This window comes from Elaeis guineensis, chromosome 10, assembly GCF_000442705.2.
Source record: "Elaeis guineensis isolate ETL-2024a chromosome 10, EG11, whole genome shotgun sequence".
NCBI lineage: Eukaryota > Viridiplantae > Streptophyta > Magnoliopsida > Arecales > Arecaceae > Elaeis > Elaeis guineensis.
In genome coordinates, this window is record NC_026002.2 from 25,794,647 (window position 1) to 25,811,499 (window position 16,853).

Consider the following 16,853-nt stretch of genomic DNA (forward strand, 5'->3'; position numbering starts at 1 on the left):
TTTCGTTTAACATAGCCCCAGCCATCGCAAGAAGCATCCAAACAGGGCCCAGCTTGTGCCACCACCGTTAGTCGCTTGCGAGCGAGGGAGAGACGATTAATGGCTATGATCTCTCTTTTGATTTATGAAATTTTTATTCAGGAAATAGTTCCATTTTTATAGATATAGTGGATTTGTATGTCACGTTGTCACTGTAACAAATGGCATAACTAAAAGTGTAGATTTACTATGAAGGCACATGACCAGCGCAGGTGCATTGTTTCCTTTAAGGTAGGAGTCCGTGAATGATTTGCTAAGGACATGCATCCTAATTAAGATGGGATTCAATTCTATCAAAAATAAGTTAAAGTGCATGTGCATATGCCCATGGATCTAAGAAGGTGTTTAGTTGGAAGGAATGAGGGTCTGAAATTAGAACTGAAATAGATGACTCTCATTTCAACCATTTGATTGAGAGGAGTCTCATTCCGATTCCGATTCAGAAGTAAAATGAGAATTGCTCGATCTATATAGAACTCAGGGGGTGTTTGATTTGCAATCAGGATCAGAATGAGAATGAGAATCGAAATGGCTTGGAATCGGAATCGAAATAGCCAAATCTCCCGAAGTGTTTGGTTCGTAACCGGAATCAGAATCGAAATTAGAATGAAAAATTGAATCTATAGAGGAGATTAAGGATTGAGTTCTATATAGATTGAGCCATTCCCATTCCACTCCAGAATCGAAATCGAAATAGGATTCTTCCCAACTAAATGGTTGGAATGGGAGTCACTTCCAATTTCGATTTCGGACCCCTACTTCTCCCAACCAAACACCCCCTTAATCTCTATTCTCCTTTATGAATTCAAATTTTCATTCCAATTCGATTCTGATTCTGATTCCGATTTCGGACCTCCACTCCTCCCAACCAAACACCTCCTCAATGCCTATTGTCCCAGTAATATTTTCTATTGGGATAATATGACACCAAGGATACCATCCTCTTCTAACAGGACCTAACTCCGGATAATATGACACCAAAGATACCATCCTCTTCTAACAGAGCTTAACTCCTTGATCACCCCCATCTTCCCAACCAAACACCTCCTCAATGCCTATTGTCCCAGTAATATTTTCTATTGGGATAATATGACACCAAGGATACCATCCTCTTCTAACAGGGCCTAACTCCAGATAATATGACACCAAGGATACCATCCTCTTCTACCAGAGCCTAACTCCTTGATCACCCCCATCTATCCTAAAGCTGCAAAAGATCTTAACCATTCATGAATAGCTTAGAATAGCTAGCTAATGGGCTTGTTTTGACTCCATTTAAGCAGGAAATTAGCAGAGCTCAAATAGATTCTTAAGCTCGACCAATAAGGGCTTGTAAAAATGTGCTATATTTGGACATGGAATAGCTGACTGGGGTTAAAATTTTCACTTTTGGTATCCACTCCTTGGTCAAATAACCATAGGTTTGAAATAATACGCTGTTTGTTGGCATTCACAGGATTAGGGGGATAAGTTGCAGAATGTGCAAAAATATAATGAGAAGAGTGAGCTTAGGTGGTTAACTTATTCACCCTTTTTCATGCAATAAACTTAACCAGGTTAGACTACACCTTGGGGCATTGACCGATTAACTTTGGACATGCTTTTTGGCCTGTTGTCATATCCAAACAGCATTAAAGGCGCTCAATTTAGCGAACCTCAATAGTTAGCTCGTTCAAGCTTGACTTACATCTTATGTGAGCCAAGCATAAACACCTTGTAGTAGGATCAACCCAAGCCCGACTAGTTTGTTTATATAGCCTTAGAAATATTGATGCCACACACTCCTTAGTTTATACCTTTTTCTATTAACCAAAGCTACGCCCCATGATGCACCCATGCACAGCATGGCCAGCCTAGTCGAGCTGAGCCGCATGTATGGTTATCAATCTGTTTCTCTCGAAGCTCGGCCTAGATTTCGGAAAGAATTTTCTTTTAAGCAAGAAGAATTACTTTCACATATCTAATGCAGAACCCAAAAAAAAAAGTTTTAAAGCCTTGGATAATGGATACAACTAACACATGGGGTATAAGATTGGTTTTTATTTTTAAAAAATTTAAATATTTTCAAAAATTAAAACTCCAATAGAGGGGTGGGCTTGGGATCGAGGGGAAGTGGCGGAAGCAGAGGTAGGAGGTGAACTGATGGCTACCAAAAGCATTGAAGTCATGTGATCTGATCGATAAAAAGAATAATTTTCTTTCACCCACTTAATCCAGATCTCTCAAAAGATAAAAAAAATAATGAAAAAATTATAAAAATAAAACTTAAATTCTCCTTACTTTCATTGGTTAATTTTTTATATCATAAACTGAAATACATCGATCCTATTGATAATAGTGAGGTCTGTTTTTATACAATTTAGATCGAATTCCTTTTCTTATATTCTAAAGGATATCCATTCTTAAGCAATTTAGATTGGACTCCCCTTCCTACTTTAAATAGGATTATATCTCTAAAAAATATAAAAAATATAAAAAATCATAAAAAATACTAAAATTTTATAATAGATGGATCTTGACTTCTGCATCAACTTTATTTTCTATCACTCTACTTTTTTTTATTTTTGATTAGAAGATAACTTTAGATCAAAATCTTTTTTGAAAAGAAAAATTTCAGTTTGACCAACTTATTTCAAAGTCAAAATAATAAAATTTTTGCCCGACTTAGCTCTTTTAGGGATTGACCCAAAATTATAAATCTCAAAAAGATACTCAATTAAAAAAAAAATCATCTCAATCACGCATCGTATGATCAAGTTATCACCTTCTAAAGTTTGATATACGATTTAACTTTTTAATATAATGGATCTTGCTCCTGTATTTTATTTAGCTCTATTCACAATGGCCAACATGATCTACATCATCCTCGTAATAGTGAAAATAATCTACATCGAGTCTGATGATCTTCTAGATATCCATGGTGATCAAAATGGTCCATATTGAATCTAATGATCTATTTGGATCATGATGGTAGACTAAAAAAACTAAGCCAAAGGATCCTCAACCTATGTGATTGGAAGAAAAAAATTGATGGCTAAAAGTTTATCTAAGGATGGAGTCCTAGAATTGAAAGAGATGGGACTTAAGTCCCCTATTTAGTCACTGACAATAGATATTCAATCTTTGTTGTTGGAGATCTTATGAAAGAGTTCCAATATAGTAGTAATGAAGTTAATTGAGTGATCATGTCAATGCACATTCTCGGAGTATATCTCTTCCAATTCTCATAATTAGTGCTCCTATCAGTGATAAAGTAATTTGAAAATATTGAGTTATACTTTTAATGAGCCTAAGAATAGTGAAAATCTATAGTATATTATGTCACAAATATTCTTGAAAGACCGACCTATGTGAGCATTGTCATATAAGTTGCGACTAGGGATTTGGGTTAATCCTAACAAAATCAAGATAATGAACACAAGACTTTAAATGGCATTGACTGTATAAAGATCCAATTGATCTATACTTGTATGTAATGAGTAAAAATCTAAGCAAAGGACTTGGTTCAAGATAGGCCTGCAAATGGATCGGGTCGGACCGGATCCTGAGTGATCTCGATCCGATCTGATTTCTTGATCGGGTCTTGATATTGGATGCAGACCCATCTCGATAAAAAATCGGATCGGATCGGGTCAGGTCCATATATAACCCGATCCCAATCCATGAAATGCGGATCCAATTCGGATCCGGTTTGGATCGGATCGGATCACTTTTTCCTCCAATCCTCCAACTGTAGCTTCTAATAATTAATTGTATTGGATAACAGAGAGAAACAAACAGTTTTTGAGAACAGTCAAGATTTCAAAAATCCACAAAAAAAAATATAAATTTTATATAATGATATAATTATCCCAATCTAAAACATCATACCAGAAAAATAGTTGTACATGGTTAAAAATGAGACTATATATACTGTGGATGACACAATATCTGTGCACATTAGAGCATGCTCTGAAATTTCTTAAAATCAACAAAACAAAGTTAGAATTCAAAACGCCCTCTTGCTTTTGCATCTTATGGTATGGTAAACATAAACTAGAAGGTTTAGAAAACTGAGCCCTGCAAGAAGCCAGAAGAAGTAATCGAGATGCCCGTTATCAGGAATCCATCTAGTCATTCCTTCTCAGATTGTTATAGATGTTACAACAATCAAGATAAAAGAACCGAAGGATTTGAAAAATTTTTAGTTTGGGAATCAGATAGGGAAGACCGAAGGATTTGAAAAATTTTGACCTAAGCTCAAATTCCTATTTAGGTGAATCACTCTAACTAGATTCGGGTCCTATATTTGGATCTGGATCGGGTCGGATCGGATCAGGTTAGGTCATGTATCATAAGATCCAAATTAACTCCAAAGTCTCCATGGATCGGGCCGGGTCCAAATTCAAAAATTCCAGACCCCATTTGGAAAAGGAAACGGATCCAAATTTTGATCTCGACTCGGCTCCATGGGCTTTTTAAATGGGTTTGGATCGGGTCGGGTCACCAATCAATCCAACCCATTTGCAGCCTTAGTTCAAGATTTAATCCACTATAATTTTTTTAGATAGATACAATCAATACTAAATGAGATTTAAGTCAACTAGACATCTCACCCATTGTACAATCTAAGTTATCTAGATATTATTTTATATTTTTTTTTAAATTTAAAATTTTTATAGAAGATCATTGGAGTTTTGATTTTTGGAAAGATTTAATTTTTAAAAAATAAAAAGCAATTTTATTCCCTACATGCCAATTCTTTTTAAAGGCTTTAAACTCTTTCTTTTTCTTTCTCGATTCCATATTGGATATGTGAAAGCCAGTCTACCTGCTTAAATGGGAATTCTTTCCGAGGAGGACTTGGACTTTGAGGGAAGTGGGTTGGTGACAACATATGAGGATTCCTGACTTAGCCAGGCATGTCATATGTCACGCCCCAAACCCGAGATATAACACGGCCATGCTACCGAGGGATGGACCCACGATAACACGAAGCCAAAATTTATCTTCTTAAATATAATAACAGGTGTATCACAAATAAATGTAATAATAAAGTTCAATTCAAATATTTAATTAAACCAAAACTGGTTCAGAGCATCTAAATCCAAAGATAAAATAATCCAAGTCTTAAAATTCATAATGACTACAATCCATAAATATAAACTAAATTCCTAGAGCAAAATTTTTAAACTTGCTTTGCTGATCCCCAAGCCTGGATTCTCTTTCCTTCGGTCCTAGCCTTATTTTTCTGTACATGAAAAAGAAAACAAAAAGAATATGAGCTACACTAGCTCAGTAAGTAGACTTCCGCTTTCTTACCGGATCAAGTATAAGTTTTCTATGATAATGCATCATTTAGCAAATAACAATTATTGCAAAAATAAATATTTCATAGAGCATATAATAAAACAAGTTATAAGCTCATCATGCATGCATAAATCATGTATATTTCACAATTATGAATCGTAAATCATTTTCATCATGTATTAATATCATGTTTCAAAACATTGCTCACAGACATTCGTGCTAAGGTCACTATTATACCCGTGACAGGACCATGTTTCTTAATCGACAGAGTTCTTAATTCATGTGCCAACTTTATACCCGCTGGCAGGACCATGTTTCGTGTGGATGCTAGCTCCGGATGTCGACCTTCTCGAAGGGATTCATTCATAGCTATCTGAGAGCCTTTGAAATCATTTTATCTTTTTCTTAAAACATACATATACATAAATAGAAAAATAATAAAATTCATGCTTCATAATCATGCTATTTTTATAAGACATATTCATGAAATCAATGCTCATAATAAAACATGCTTTTTCATATCACATATGCCGATCCTTATTTTATGAAAAATTATGATTTCATCAATAGCAATTCTTTACATAAAAGCATGATCATTTAAAAATAAATAAGGAGCATAAAATCCACTTACCTCGTTCATCTTAGATCTTCAGACTTTATTAAAAAAATCAGCTAATCCTATTTAAAATATCAAATCATCATCAATTTCTATTCCATAAATATAATAAGATTAAATCATAAGGAAAGAGGATTGTTGTCCGGATGTGTCGGTCCATCCAGATACCAGGGCAATTCAGGATCTCTGATCTGAGGGTCAGATTTAAGTGACTTGATCAAGAAATCGTGAAGCACAGATCGAATTAAGGTCAAGATCAATCAATAGGGTTCTTTAATAATGGGTTTGAAAAATACTTGATATGGCCAAATGAAGTTGATATACAGCACGGATATCAAAGCAACTTCAGATCATCTTGTTAGAGTCAATATGAGCTTCTAAAAGATGAAGGCATGACTCGATACAGGATTCATAGATCTTTTTTAGAGAGAGAAAGTCGGTCATGAGAGAGAAAGTAGAGAGAGAAAATGGAGAGAGAATCTTCGTATCCTTCAAAAGTGACAATCATGATTGAGATCATCAGAGGTCATATCAGGGTGACTTAATATGGATTAACCATGATTGATATTATCAATTTCGAATAAAGATCGAATCGGGATCCAATCTACTGCACGAATTTCGGAGCGATCTCAGATCATCATATTTTCATCTCAAGTTTATCCTAGGGTCTGTGATGCAATCAGAGAGAGAGAATGACCCTAGAGAGACAAAATCCATAATGAGAGAGAAAGGTCTAGAGAGAGAAAATAGGAAGAAAATCTAGAGAGAGAAAATATAGAGAGAAGGTAGAGAGAGAAGAGAGAAAGACTTAAGAGAGAGATGAGAGAAACTTTCTCTCACATGTATTTATTATTATTATTATTATATATATATTTTCCTTTCTTTTTCTTTTTCTTTTTCTTTTTAGAGAGAGAAAATAGAGAGAGAAAGAGAGAGAAGAGAGAGAAAGAGGGAGAAAGAGGAGAGAGAGAAAATTTTTTTCTTATTTTATTTTATTTTTTTTTTATTTTTTTTATTTTTCTATTTTATATTTTCTTTTCTTTTCTTTTTCTTTTTTCCTTCTTCCTTTTTCTTTTCTTTTTCTTTTTCCTTTCCTCCTTCTTCTTCTTTTTCTTTTCTTCTTCTTGTGGGCTTCCATTGAGCCGAAACAGGGGATCTCACAATCCCCTGTTGGCCGGCCGGCCGGTGGTGCAACCGACATGGGCGGCCGTCGGCAGGAGGAGGGGCGACCTTGCGGCAAGAGGAAGGCCAAGTCGGTGGCCGACGGCGGCCACCGACGCCCACACATTCAAAAGGGACCGAATCCCTTTCTCCAAGAAATCCGGCGACTCCGATCGCCGGCGATCGTGCACACGGGCATGGGGAGAAAGGAGGAGAAGAGAGGAAGGAGAGGAGGCTCACCTTCGACGCCGGCGAGGCTTTTCCGGCGAGCAAAAAGGATGGCACAGAGATGGTCTCCGCGGTGGTTTTCCGGCGATTGCCGCCGACTGGGTCTCGAATCTTCGGTGAGAGGGAGAGAGGAGGATTCTCCTCTTTAAATAGAGCCGGAGGGGGGGCTCTCCGACTCCGATTGGGAGCCGGTGAGAGGAGGAAGAAGACTCCCTTCGAGAGTCTTCTCCTCTGTTTCCCCTTTTTTTTTTTTTTTTTTTTTTTTTCTGGGCTGTGGATTGATTCTAGGCCCAATTGGACCGGATGATCACATCATGCATGTACACATCGGTATTTATATTTTTTTATTCAAATTTTATCTTTGAAGTATTATGATTTTTTGAAAGATAATGTTGATTTCTATATTATATTTATTTTTGAAATGTTATAATTTTTTACAAAAAAAATATTGATTTTTAAAAAAAAATAATATTTTTGAAATATCACAACACTTCAGAATCGTAGCATCTCCTTATCATTCCGACAAAATCATTAAATAGGCTCTGGCAGCATCCTTGAATATTTTATCACAATCCACTTTTTTTTGTTTCTGAACTCTACTTCCACAGCAAAGACTATAATTTCTTCTTCCGATACAGAGAGAGACTGCTTCACTATTTTTTTTTTATTTTTGAATAATTCAAAGAAAGCCATTTGGGTCAAACCTCCTAGCATTATGCTTGTTAAAAAATGATAGAACATAACCAAGTTGTTATAACTTAGGCATAAGATCGCAGACGTACTTGTAGGGACTGATTATATTTTTAAGATAGTATTTTGATATGCCTCGACGAAGACAAGCTATCAACCAATTAATTTACAAAATTTTGTGCATATAATCTTTTATTTTTATTTATTATTTCAAAGCACAAATAATAATTTCCAGGTGTTATTATTCCAACACCCTCTACCCCAAGGCATCCATCCCTCCTTTCCTCGAGGTGTCCATCTCAAAAGTTTGAAGCATTGAAGCCTTACCCTTTCTACCTTCAGTTCTTAGATGTCCAGATATGTCCTTGTGGACACGGTTTTTCCGAAGAACGAACTTTTTGAAATTTTCAGATGGGATATCTCACAAAAGTGGGTGAAGTTAAATGCGTTCATCTACCTTGCACTTGCATAAGACTAGCCTCCAGCCACTGCCATCTACGTCCACCTCAAAAGCGGGGCACTGCCACCATGAACTAGGAAAATGAACCTCAAAAGCAGGGCACAAGGACCATGAAGTTGGAAAATGGCAACGTCCCTTGACTATGTACCACTACCTACAGAATGTATATTATTCTCTGAGCTAATTTGGTGGTTTAAATTCAAAAATATTCTTATCCAACTAAAATCACAACATTATAATAGACTAATAGCCAAGCAACGATCATTGTTAGATAAATTTACTTTATATAAACAAGTGTATTATAATCTGGCATGAGATTATGAGACACTTATTATCTGATCGTATATTTTATTTTTGAATCAATTCGAAAAATATTTTTATTCAAATATTGACTCAAATTTTTTTAATGAAACCCAATATCTTTTTATTTTTTCCTTCTTGTAGAGAGAAAAAAAAAATCCAGATAGCCGCTATCTAAAACGGGGTGCAAAATTTGTACGTCTTCTTTTTTTTCTTTTTTTTTTTATTAATTTTTTTTTTGGCTTCGCTGTACACCGCTTGCTGCTTCGGCAGTCCTCTCCTTCAGGGTTACGACCTCCAAATCCCCACCGATTCCGTCAGCCTGACAGAAAGGAGGTGACGACAACCAGATCGTCTGACCTCACGCCGTCGTCACGAAACGGTAATTCCACCACAGCGGCACCACCTCGTTACAGCTACCCGCCTCTTGGCACCGCCAGGCGCCCTCTATCTCCCCACTCGTCCACTTCCACCTCTCCCCTCTCTCCTCCTTCTCCTCCGCCGCCGCCGTAACCACATCCTCTTCGGAGCCGTTCGGTTCGATCAGACTCAATCGGAGCCGCCCTTCCTCCCGCGTCGCGGCGAAGATCTCCGACCGATCGACGGTCTTCAACTTGATCATCAGCCGTCCGTCCTTCCTCTCCGGCACCAGATATTTGCTCCGCCGCCCCCCATTCCCAGCCAGCCAACTCAGCGGCGGTGGAAACTTCCTCCCCTCACTCCGCCGTCCCGGTATCCCCCGCTCCGATCTCCGCCCCTCCTCCGCCGCCTCGTCGCCGCCGGCTCCGGAGGCGCCGATGGAGCTCTCCTCCAGTGCCGCCACGCGGCCGTCGCAGCAGCTCTCGAACCCGAGGCTCTCGGTACAGAGACCAAGCCCGTCGTCGTAGCAGCACTCATGGAGGCCCCAGGCGCCAGGATCGGGCTTCTCCGGTTGCCGCCCGGGGCCGGTCTTCTCCACCACGTTCGCCGGCGTCGGCGTCTCCCCGGCTATGATCCTCAGCCCCTGACCGTAGCGCCGGCATATATTTCGGCACCGCGGCGTCGCCGGCGGGAGTCGACGGTCCTCCGGATCGGGAAACCCTAGCAAGGTATTTACGCATTTACAAAAATCTATCATCATTTTTCCCATTTTTGGCAAAAAAACACTGACACCAGCCGCTAGGTCAGAAAGCGTCGTAGCATTAGGACTTCCGTTGAAGGGAAAACAAAGGGGAATGGGAATATAAATAGGATTGAGTAGAATAAATTTAGTTGAGTGTAGAAGATTTGGGTCGCGATGGAATTGTACTAAAATTGGGGGAGAGGAACCTGTGACCTGTGACTAGGAATAGAGTATGAGTTGTCCCCATGCTGGAGATAGGAAAGCGGAGTTGTCCCAGCTGGGGCGGGAATGGTGTGAGGGGTAGTACACGTGGACCGATGGAGGGCCGCTGGTTTGAGGTGGGGCCCGTGGCGAATAACTGCTGGGTTCCCACGGATGACACCTCACTTAGATGGCACCTGCGTCGGAACGTCCGGCGAGTGTGTGGGCCGGTCCGAGTCTCATCGAACTGGAGGAGCTTATTTCTGAATATTTTGATTAATCTAATTTGTAACCAATGATTTTGCGGGGTATGTTGATCTAATGTATAAACTCGACAGAATTTTTAACTTAATCTGTAGAAAAATCTAAACAGATCCTAAGATTTTCTTACATGTGTGAGGACTGGATCCTTCATGGGGTAAAGTTCTGCAACGATAACAACAAATTTATCTAGCTCAGTTTAATGAAAAAGAATTTCAACAAACATCGCCCCTAAGGACACGCGAACAGTGAGGTGCAGTATACCAACCAGCCCTTGTCTGTGGTCTTGGATTCTCCAGGAGAACTACCAAAAAAAAAAAAAATCTCAATTCTCTGGATGAAACGAAGAGTCTCCATAATGCTATGCGCTGCATCAAAGCTCCGAAGGTTGAAATATCTAAAGTAGATCAGAAGTTGAATCTTCACAGTAAATCCTGCCAAGTCAATATCATTGCGCTAAGCTTTCGTTCAATTCATCTATGAATGAGGAGCATCAGATAGCCATGTGGGATCTTCGGAGGGTTAACCTCTTTATCATCATCTTCGGCTTCTGCTCGACTCATCCGTAGATGAGAAGTACCAATTGACCATATGGGATCTCCGGAAGGTTAGCCCCTTCATTGTCGTCCTCAACCTCTACTTGACTTATCCATGGACAAGGAGTGCCAATTGGCCATCTAGGGTTTTCGGAGGATTAGCCTTTTCATTGTCATTCTTGGCCTTCACTTGACTTGTCCATGGACAAGGAGCACCAATTGGCCATGTAGGGTCCCCGAATGGTTAGCCTCATCATCATCATTGTACTCGGTCTCCACTCGACTCATCTATGGGTGAGGGTGCTAAATGGCAATGTGGGATCCTGAAGGGTTTGTCCCGTTGTCACCATACTATGTCATCGAAGTATTTTCGAGATGTTTAGATTGTGGAGGTCTTAACTTGTGTCAGGATAATTCTATATCATCGGCGCCTTGCAAAATAAGATTTTGGAGGTCTCAACCTAAGTTGAAATATCTCCAAGGGATCGTTTGTCCAATCCAGTCATCGAAGTTCAAATTGATGTCTGACTATTCCGCAATTATCATTATGCCTGACTCATGGCCGAGGATGTAAAATCATCATGGGTAATTTTCTAATCTTTTTGACTTGTCTAAAATCTGTAAGAATTTAATAAAGTAAGTCTAGTAATGAAACCAAACATTTACAAATCTTATCGATAACACATTTGGAGGTTCTCGAAACTCCACATCCGAAGAGTGGAGGTTTCGTCGAAGCCTTCAATTGGCTATGTGGCGGTAACATCGTCAAGGAGAATCTGAGCTCATCGGAGATCAACAACATTCCTCGATCGCTCTCTTCACCTCTTCTAATTTTCGACGTGGTCTTCTATCTCCCTACCATTATCGAGGCCCGAAATCATATTGATCACACTAACCATAGGTCGATTGTTGTTGGTCTCCTTATTGGGTTGGTGTCAAGATGGTTCTTCAGGTCATGAGCTCGATTCATGAGGTTAGCCTTTAATGGTTGGTTTTTAGGAGATCGGAATTCTGCCTCGATCTTCTGATGACCTCAGCCTCAACCATCCACCTCAATCTTATGAGATCGACTTTCCACCTCGGTTTTCTAATGACTTCGATCTTCTGATGACCTTGGCCTTCTCTGGCTGCCGCCCTGGATGTCACCTAAATGGCACTCGATCTCTCGAACTTTCTGCTCAAGATCATCCTTTCGATGAGATTTTTTGGGGGTACAAAGAGTAGTATGGAGTAGAATCTTTGTTGAAAGAGGTCAGAGAATGCCGACATCTTCTGCCATGGTCGGAACCATGATGGTCATTGCGCGGCCATGATGAATTGATGGGTTCTTGAGGTGGGCTCGCTGGAGCTGGGGACTAGTCTCAGTGGCTATACAAAGATAGCACCATCTATAGAGTAGGCTGGGGTGGCTGCCGCTACTCCGTAATGTGTTGTATATGCTGGATAACATTGGTTAGCATCTGGACCTGACGGATCAAGTCATCGAACTACTACGGTTTGCCATTATGAGTGGCTGTGCCGATTGCACCGGCTGCGCAAACTCATGCAGAGTGGACGGTTGGGTGACTCTCCCTGACTTCATCGGATGGATTGTCGGTGGGAGGTGGTGGAGTAGTTGCATCTTACTATACTCTCTCCTCCATTGGATTGCTGGCTCTTTCTCTAACACCAATCTATTGCTTCAAGACTTCAAAGAATGCTGATGTGGCTGAAAGTGGAGGGAGCTCTGAGTGCCGGGATGATGAGATAGACCTACAAAAGAAGTCCACACTAATTGGAGGTTCTCCGACAAGGGATCCTTTGATAATTAAGTCAGCCAAAGCTTGAGAATAGTAGAGGAGGGAGAGTATGAGCTTAGCATTGCCTCAAGGATCTCCTCGTTATCTCTTTATATAGAGATGAAGTTATAAACCATTACATAGACTGGTAGGCTATATCGTGATCTATTAGGCCGTTAGGATAGGGAATCCACCCACTAACTTATAAATTAGATATTGTTAGTCATGGATAGTGGCCATGCATATTTTGACAGTCTGTTAGGAGGCTCTGATTAGTTGCCCACGTGGCTAAATAGCTAGTGGCCTAAGAAGCTCGGCCTTTTGATGACCTTGATCTCGGCATCTACCTTGATCTTATGAGGTCGGCTTCAGGAGTTCGGCCTTTTGATAAGGTTGGTCTTTTGTTATCCTTGGCCTTTTGATGAGCTCGACCTTAGGTGGTTGGTCTTCAGAGATTGGCTTTGAGAGCTTCGCCATCAGAAACTTGCCTTTAGAAGACTGGTCTTCTGGAGGTTAGCCATTGGAGGTCGGCCATAGGAGTTTGGCTTCAGGAGGTCGGTCTTTAGGAGCTTAGCTTCGAGAGGTTAGCCATTAGAGATCAGTCTTCAAGAACTCGATTTCGAGAGGTTGGCCATTGGAGGTCGGTCTTCGGAGGTCGGCTTTGAGAGGTTGGCCATTGGAGGTCGGTCTTCAAGAACTCAGCTTCGAGAGGTTGGCTATTGGAGGTCGGCCTTGTGAGGTCGGCTTTAGAAGGTCAGCCTTCAAGAGGTTGACTTCGAGAGGTTGGCCATTAGAGGTCGGCTTCGGGAGCTCCGCTTCGAGAGGTTGGTCATTGGAGGTCGTCCTTGGGAAGTCGGCCTTCCGCCTCGGCCTTCTCATGACCTCAGCCTCAATTGTCCATTTTGGCTTTTTGAGGTCGGCTTTCCACCTCATGACCTTAGCCTTCTCATGGAGTGCTCGCGGATCTGCAGACTCTCTCCTTATTAGCCATCACCTCCTTTCATTATTTTGGATTTAAATCTGCTATAATAATCTTTCTGTTTCTGGACTCCTCTTAATTGTAAAGTTGTAACTGCTTGGGATCCAAATTGCTTGTCATGTGTCCATCAATAATAGGTAGGTCGATTTATATGCCATATCTCTATGATGTGCTAGATTTCTATCTATCAAATTCATCAGGAGATTGCATGTTTTACAGTAATTGATATGATACATGGGACTGGTTGGGTGCGAAATTTGGCAAATGAGAATTGTAATGTTTAGACGAAATTAACTTAACGGTGGATATTTTTAGTCTTTATTAAAAACTAGGGAAAGGAATGCCATCAATGGGAATTGAACATGTTCTTCTTCATATCATATTAGAAAATGATAAATTACGGTATAAATGATGATTAACCAAAGGAGATAGTTATCAACAGCTGTTGGTGCAAATCTAAGTTCAAGTCTAAGTGGTGATACTAAATTACCATGTTTGTCACAAACAAATAATTAAAGAGGAAGTTAAGGTCTGCATCTGCATCTTGGTTTGATTGGCATTAAATGTTTGGAAACTAGAATTTGTTGATAGGCAATTTTACTCCCACTGCTCCAAAATTATTAGATTTTTTTCCTCTTTTATTTTTTTGTGCATCCATAAGTTTGTATAAGTGTTTTTTTTTTCCCCTCTCCCTCTCTTAGTTTGCACAATTGTGTGCGCAACAAGGCATAAAATATGCACAAGAATAAGGTAAAACAATACAGCCATACAGGAGAATCGATAGACAAATAAAAAATGTTCAAGGATCCTAAAATGGCAATCAAACCATTCTATAATTTTTTCCTACCAAAAAGAAAATCATTCTATAATTTGTGTTAGAGGAGAGGATATGATGGGTCCCACGAATGGTGGGACGTTGTCGAGGAAAAAATAATGTTACCATGGGAGCCACGCAACGCGTTCCATACCATCTTAGTTTGCTGGCAAGGGCTCCACTTCGGCCCCGTTTTAGAACTTCCATTGACGGTGATGCCTCTCCTGGACATTATTGAGATGAATTCAAATTTGGCCCACAATGATTTGATTCTCTTAAAATAACTTAAATGGGGAGCGAGGGAGTGCCCTACTTCCTCCATTTTGCATTCAAAAATAAATAAATAAATAAATAAAATGATGTGATGCGCTTTTTTTTTTAAAAAAAAAAATAGTAGGTCATGTGATGTGCTTCGCGTTAGTAGTGATCGATGGTCACATAGTTTTCTACCAAATAAAAATATATATAGCATAATGGTAGCTTTTTTTTGTAATAAAAAAAGATTTCAGAATCTTTAACATCCAAAAAATCTTCTCAAATGGATCATGGAGATTTATATGATGGGTACGCAAGTAACGATCTCAAAGCATCTGTCGCAGTACGATCTTCATAATTTCTGCTAAGGAAAATGGGGGTCATTTCTGATCCCTGTAACTTCCTCCTGACAAAAGAGCAATAGGAGCAAGACTAGTTAGAACAAGGAAGAATGACCGATACCTGAAGGAAAAAAATATATATATTCACAAGTCTAAAACGCCATAAAAGAGCAGAATATGAAATCCAGGAGTAGAAATAATCATAGCTACAGCCAATTAAATAATCATATACCCTATAATACCTATCCACCAAAAATACACTCCATTTGCATAGTTTCTAATAATTTCGTGGGATGAGACTGTCTCAATTTTTTCATGGGATGTGCTGCCGTCCTGTTCCATCTCGACATTTCAAATAGAATGTCTAAGATGTGCTAATTGGGACACTAAGATGATAGCAGGATGGTCTTGTCCCGACATATGGGACAAGATCCCATCCCAATATCTCATAGGACACCCCATCGGGACTTGAATCTTTAGTTTATATATCATCCAACTGTTTACACGATTACATGACAATTGGATCGATCGTGTAAAATATAAGCGAGGACTTATCTGAGTTAGTGATAGAGAGTGGCGACTCCTTTCCATCTGTGAAGCAGAGAGATTAGATCATTGTGCAGACTGCAACCCACTTGTATGCATGTTAAGATGGGAACTTGCTCAGTATAGTAACAGTGAAGACTTCAAGGTTTCTCTTGCTGCAGCAATAGCTCTCTCTTTTTCCTCTGATGAAAGCTCAGCAGGAGGAACAGCTGCATTCTCCAGCTCTATTTTAAGCCAATTCCGATATGTTGCATTGCATGAGCAATATTCTCGCTGTTTGATGAAAAACAAGAAACTGAATCAGAGTACACTAGCATAGTAGCAATAGCTTAGTGGAAAACCCAATCCTCAGAGCCAAAAAAAAAAAAAAAAAGGAAGTATGAGAGAAAAAAGAGAAGCACACCCAGTCTTCAAACTTACGCAGATTCTCAGAAACATCAAGGTCCTCAAACGTAAGAAGAGAATCCTTTGGCTGTTTTAAAGGCTCAGCAAGGTGGTACTGAAGCTATGCAAAAATACTCCCCAAACACCCTTGGTTTGACCTTTTTTGGCCTCTAAACTGGGTTTTCTGTTTTCATCATAATTTTTATCTAAATGCGACTTTTTTGCAAGAAATAATAAAGGAGTATTGAGTTAAATGTCCTAGCCACCATTTTTGTGTGTATCAAATTCATTAACATGCAGAAATATCACATAACATCACATGACTTGTAATCCAAAATGTATTTAAAAGATGTATGTGTTAAAAGTAGCAAGTGAAATGAAAGCTAAGAAAGAAAGAATGTGTTCATAACATTATTTAACGGTAGTAGTATCAGCAACACAAAATTATCAAATGATCACTACTATCATCAACAATCATGTACTACATGTTGGTTGATTTATTCATATTTCTCACTAATTTTTAATGTTTCAAAAGTTTTATAGCATGTCTTGAAGTGCAAATTTGTTTCATGTACTTTCTTAAAGATCGGTTCGAAGCAAACCGACCTCGATCAGGCCCCAAACCAATTGATACACAATAGATCAAGAACTTCAGGGGTGCTTCTGTCAGTCTTTCTGAACTAAGCTTCGCTATAATAAATTGAGCCTCCTGTGTCAAGGAGGTCTTGGTACAGCACGTGCCAATAGCTATGCACTGAACTGCTGGGTATTTCAAACCTTGATTTTATTGAAGCTTGCAAATAATTATGGTGATTCAATTCAATCTTTTAGTTCCTAGAACCTTCCGGTGCACAATTTTGGAAGTTATTTTAA

General features: G+C 39.4%; 1 protein-coding gene across 1 annotated transcript; it reads right to left on the reverse strand.

Moving 5' to 3' along the window:
- Positions 1-8,879: 8,879 nt before the first annotated feature.
- LOC109506769 (uncharacterized) lies at positions 8,880-10,334 on the reverse strand. The gene has a single exon (XM_019855609.3). The coding sequence runs from the start codon at positions 9,910-9,912 to the stop codon at positions 9,145-9,147; it is 768 nt and encodes a 255-aa protein (XP_019711168.1). The 5' UTR covers positions 9,913-10,334; the 3' UTR covers positions 8,880-9,144.
- Positions 10,335-16,853: the final 6,519 nt, after the last annotated feature.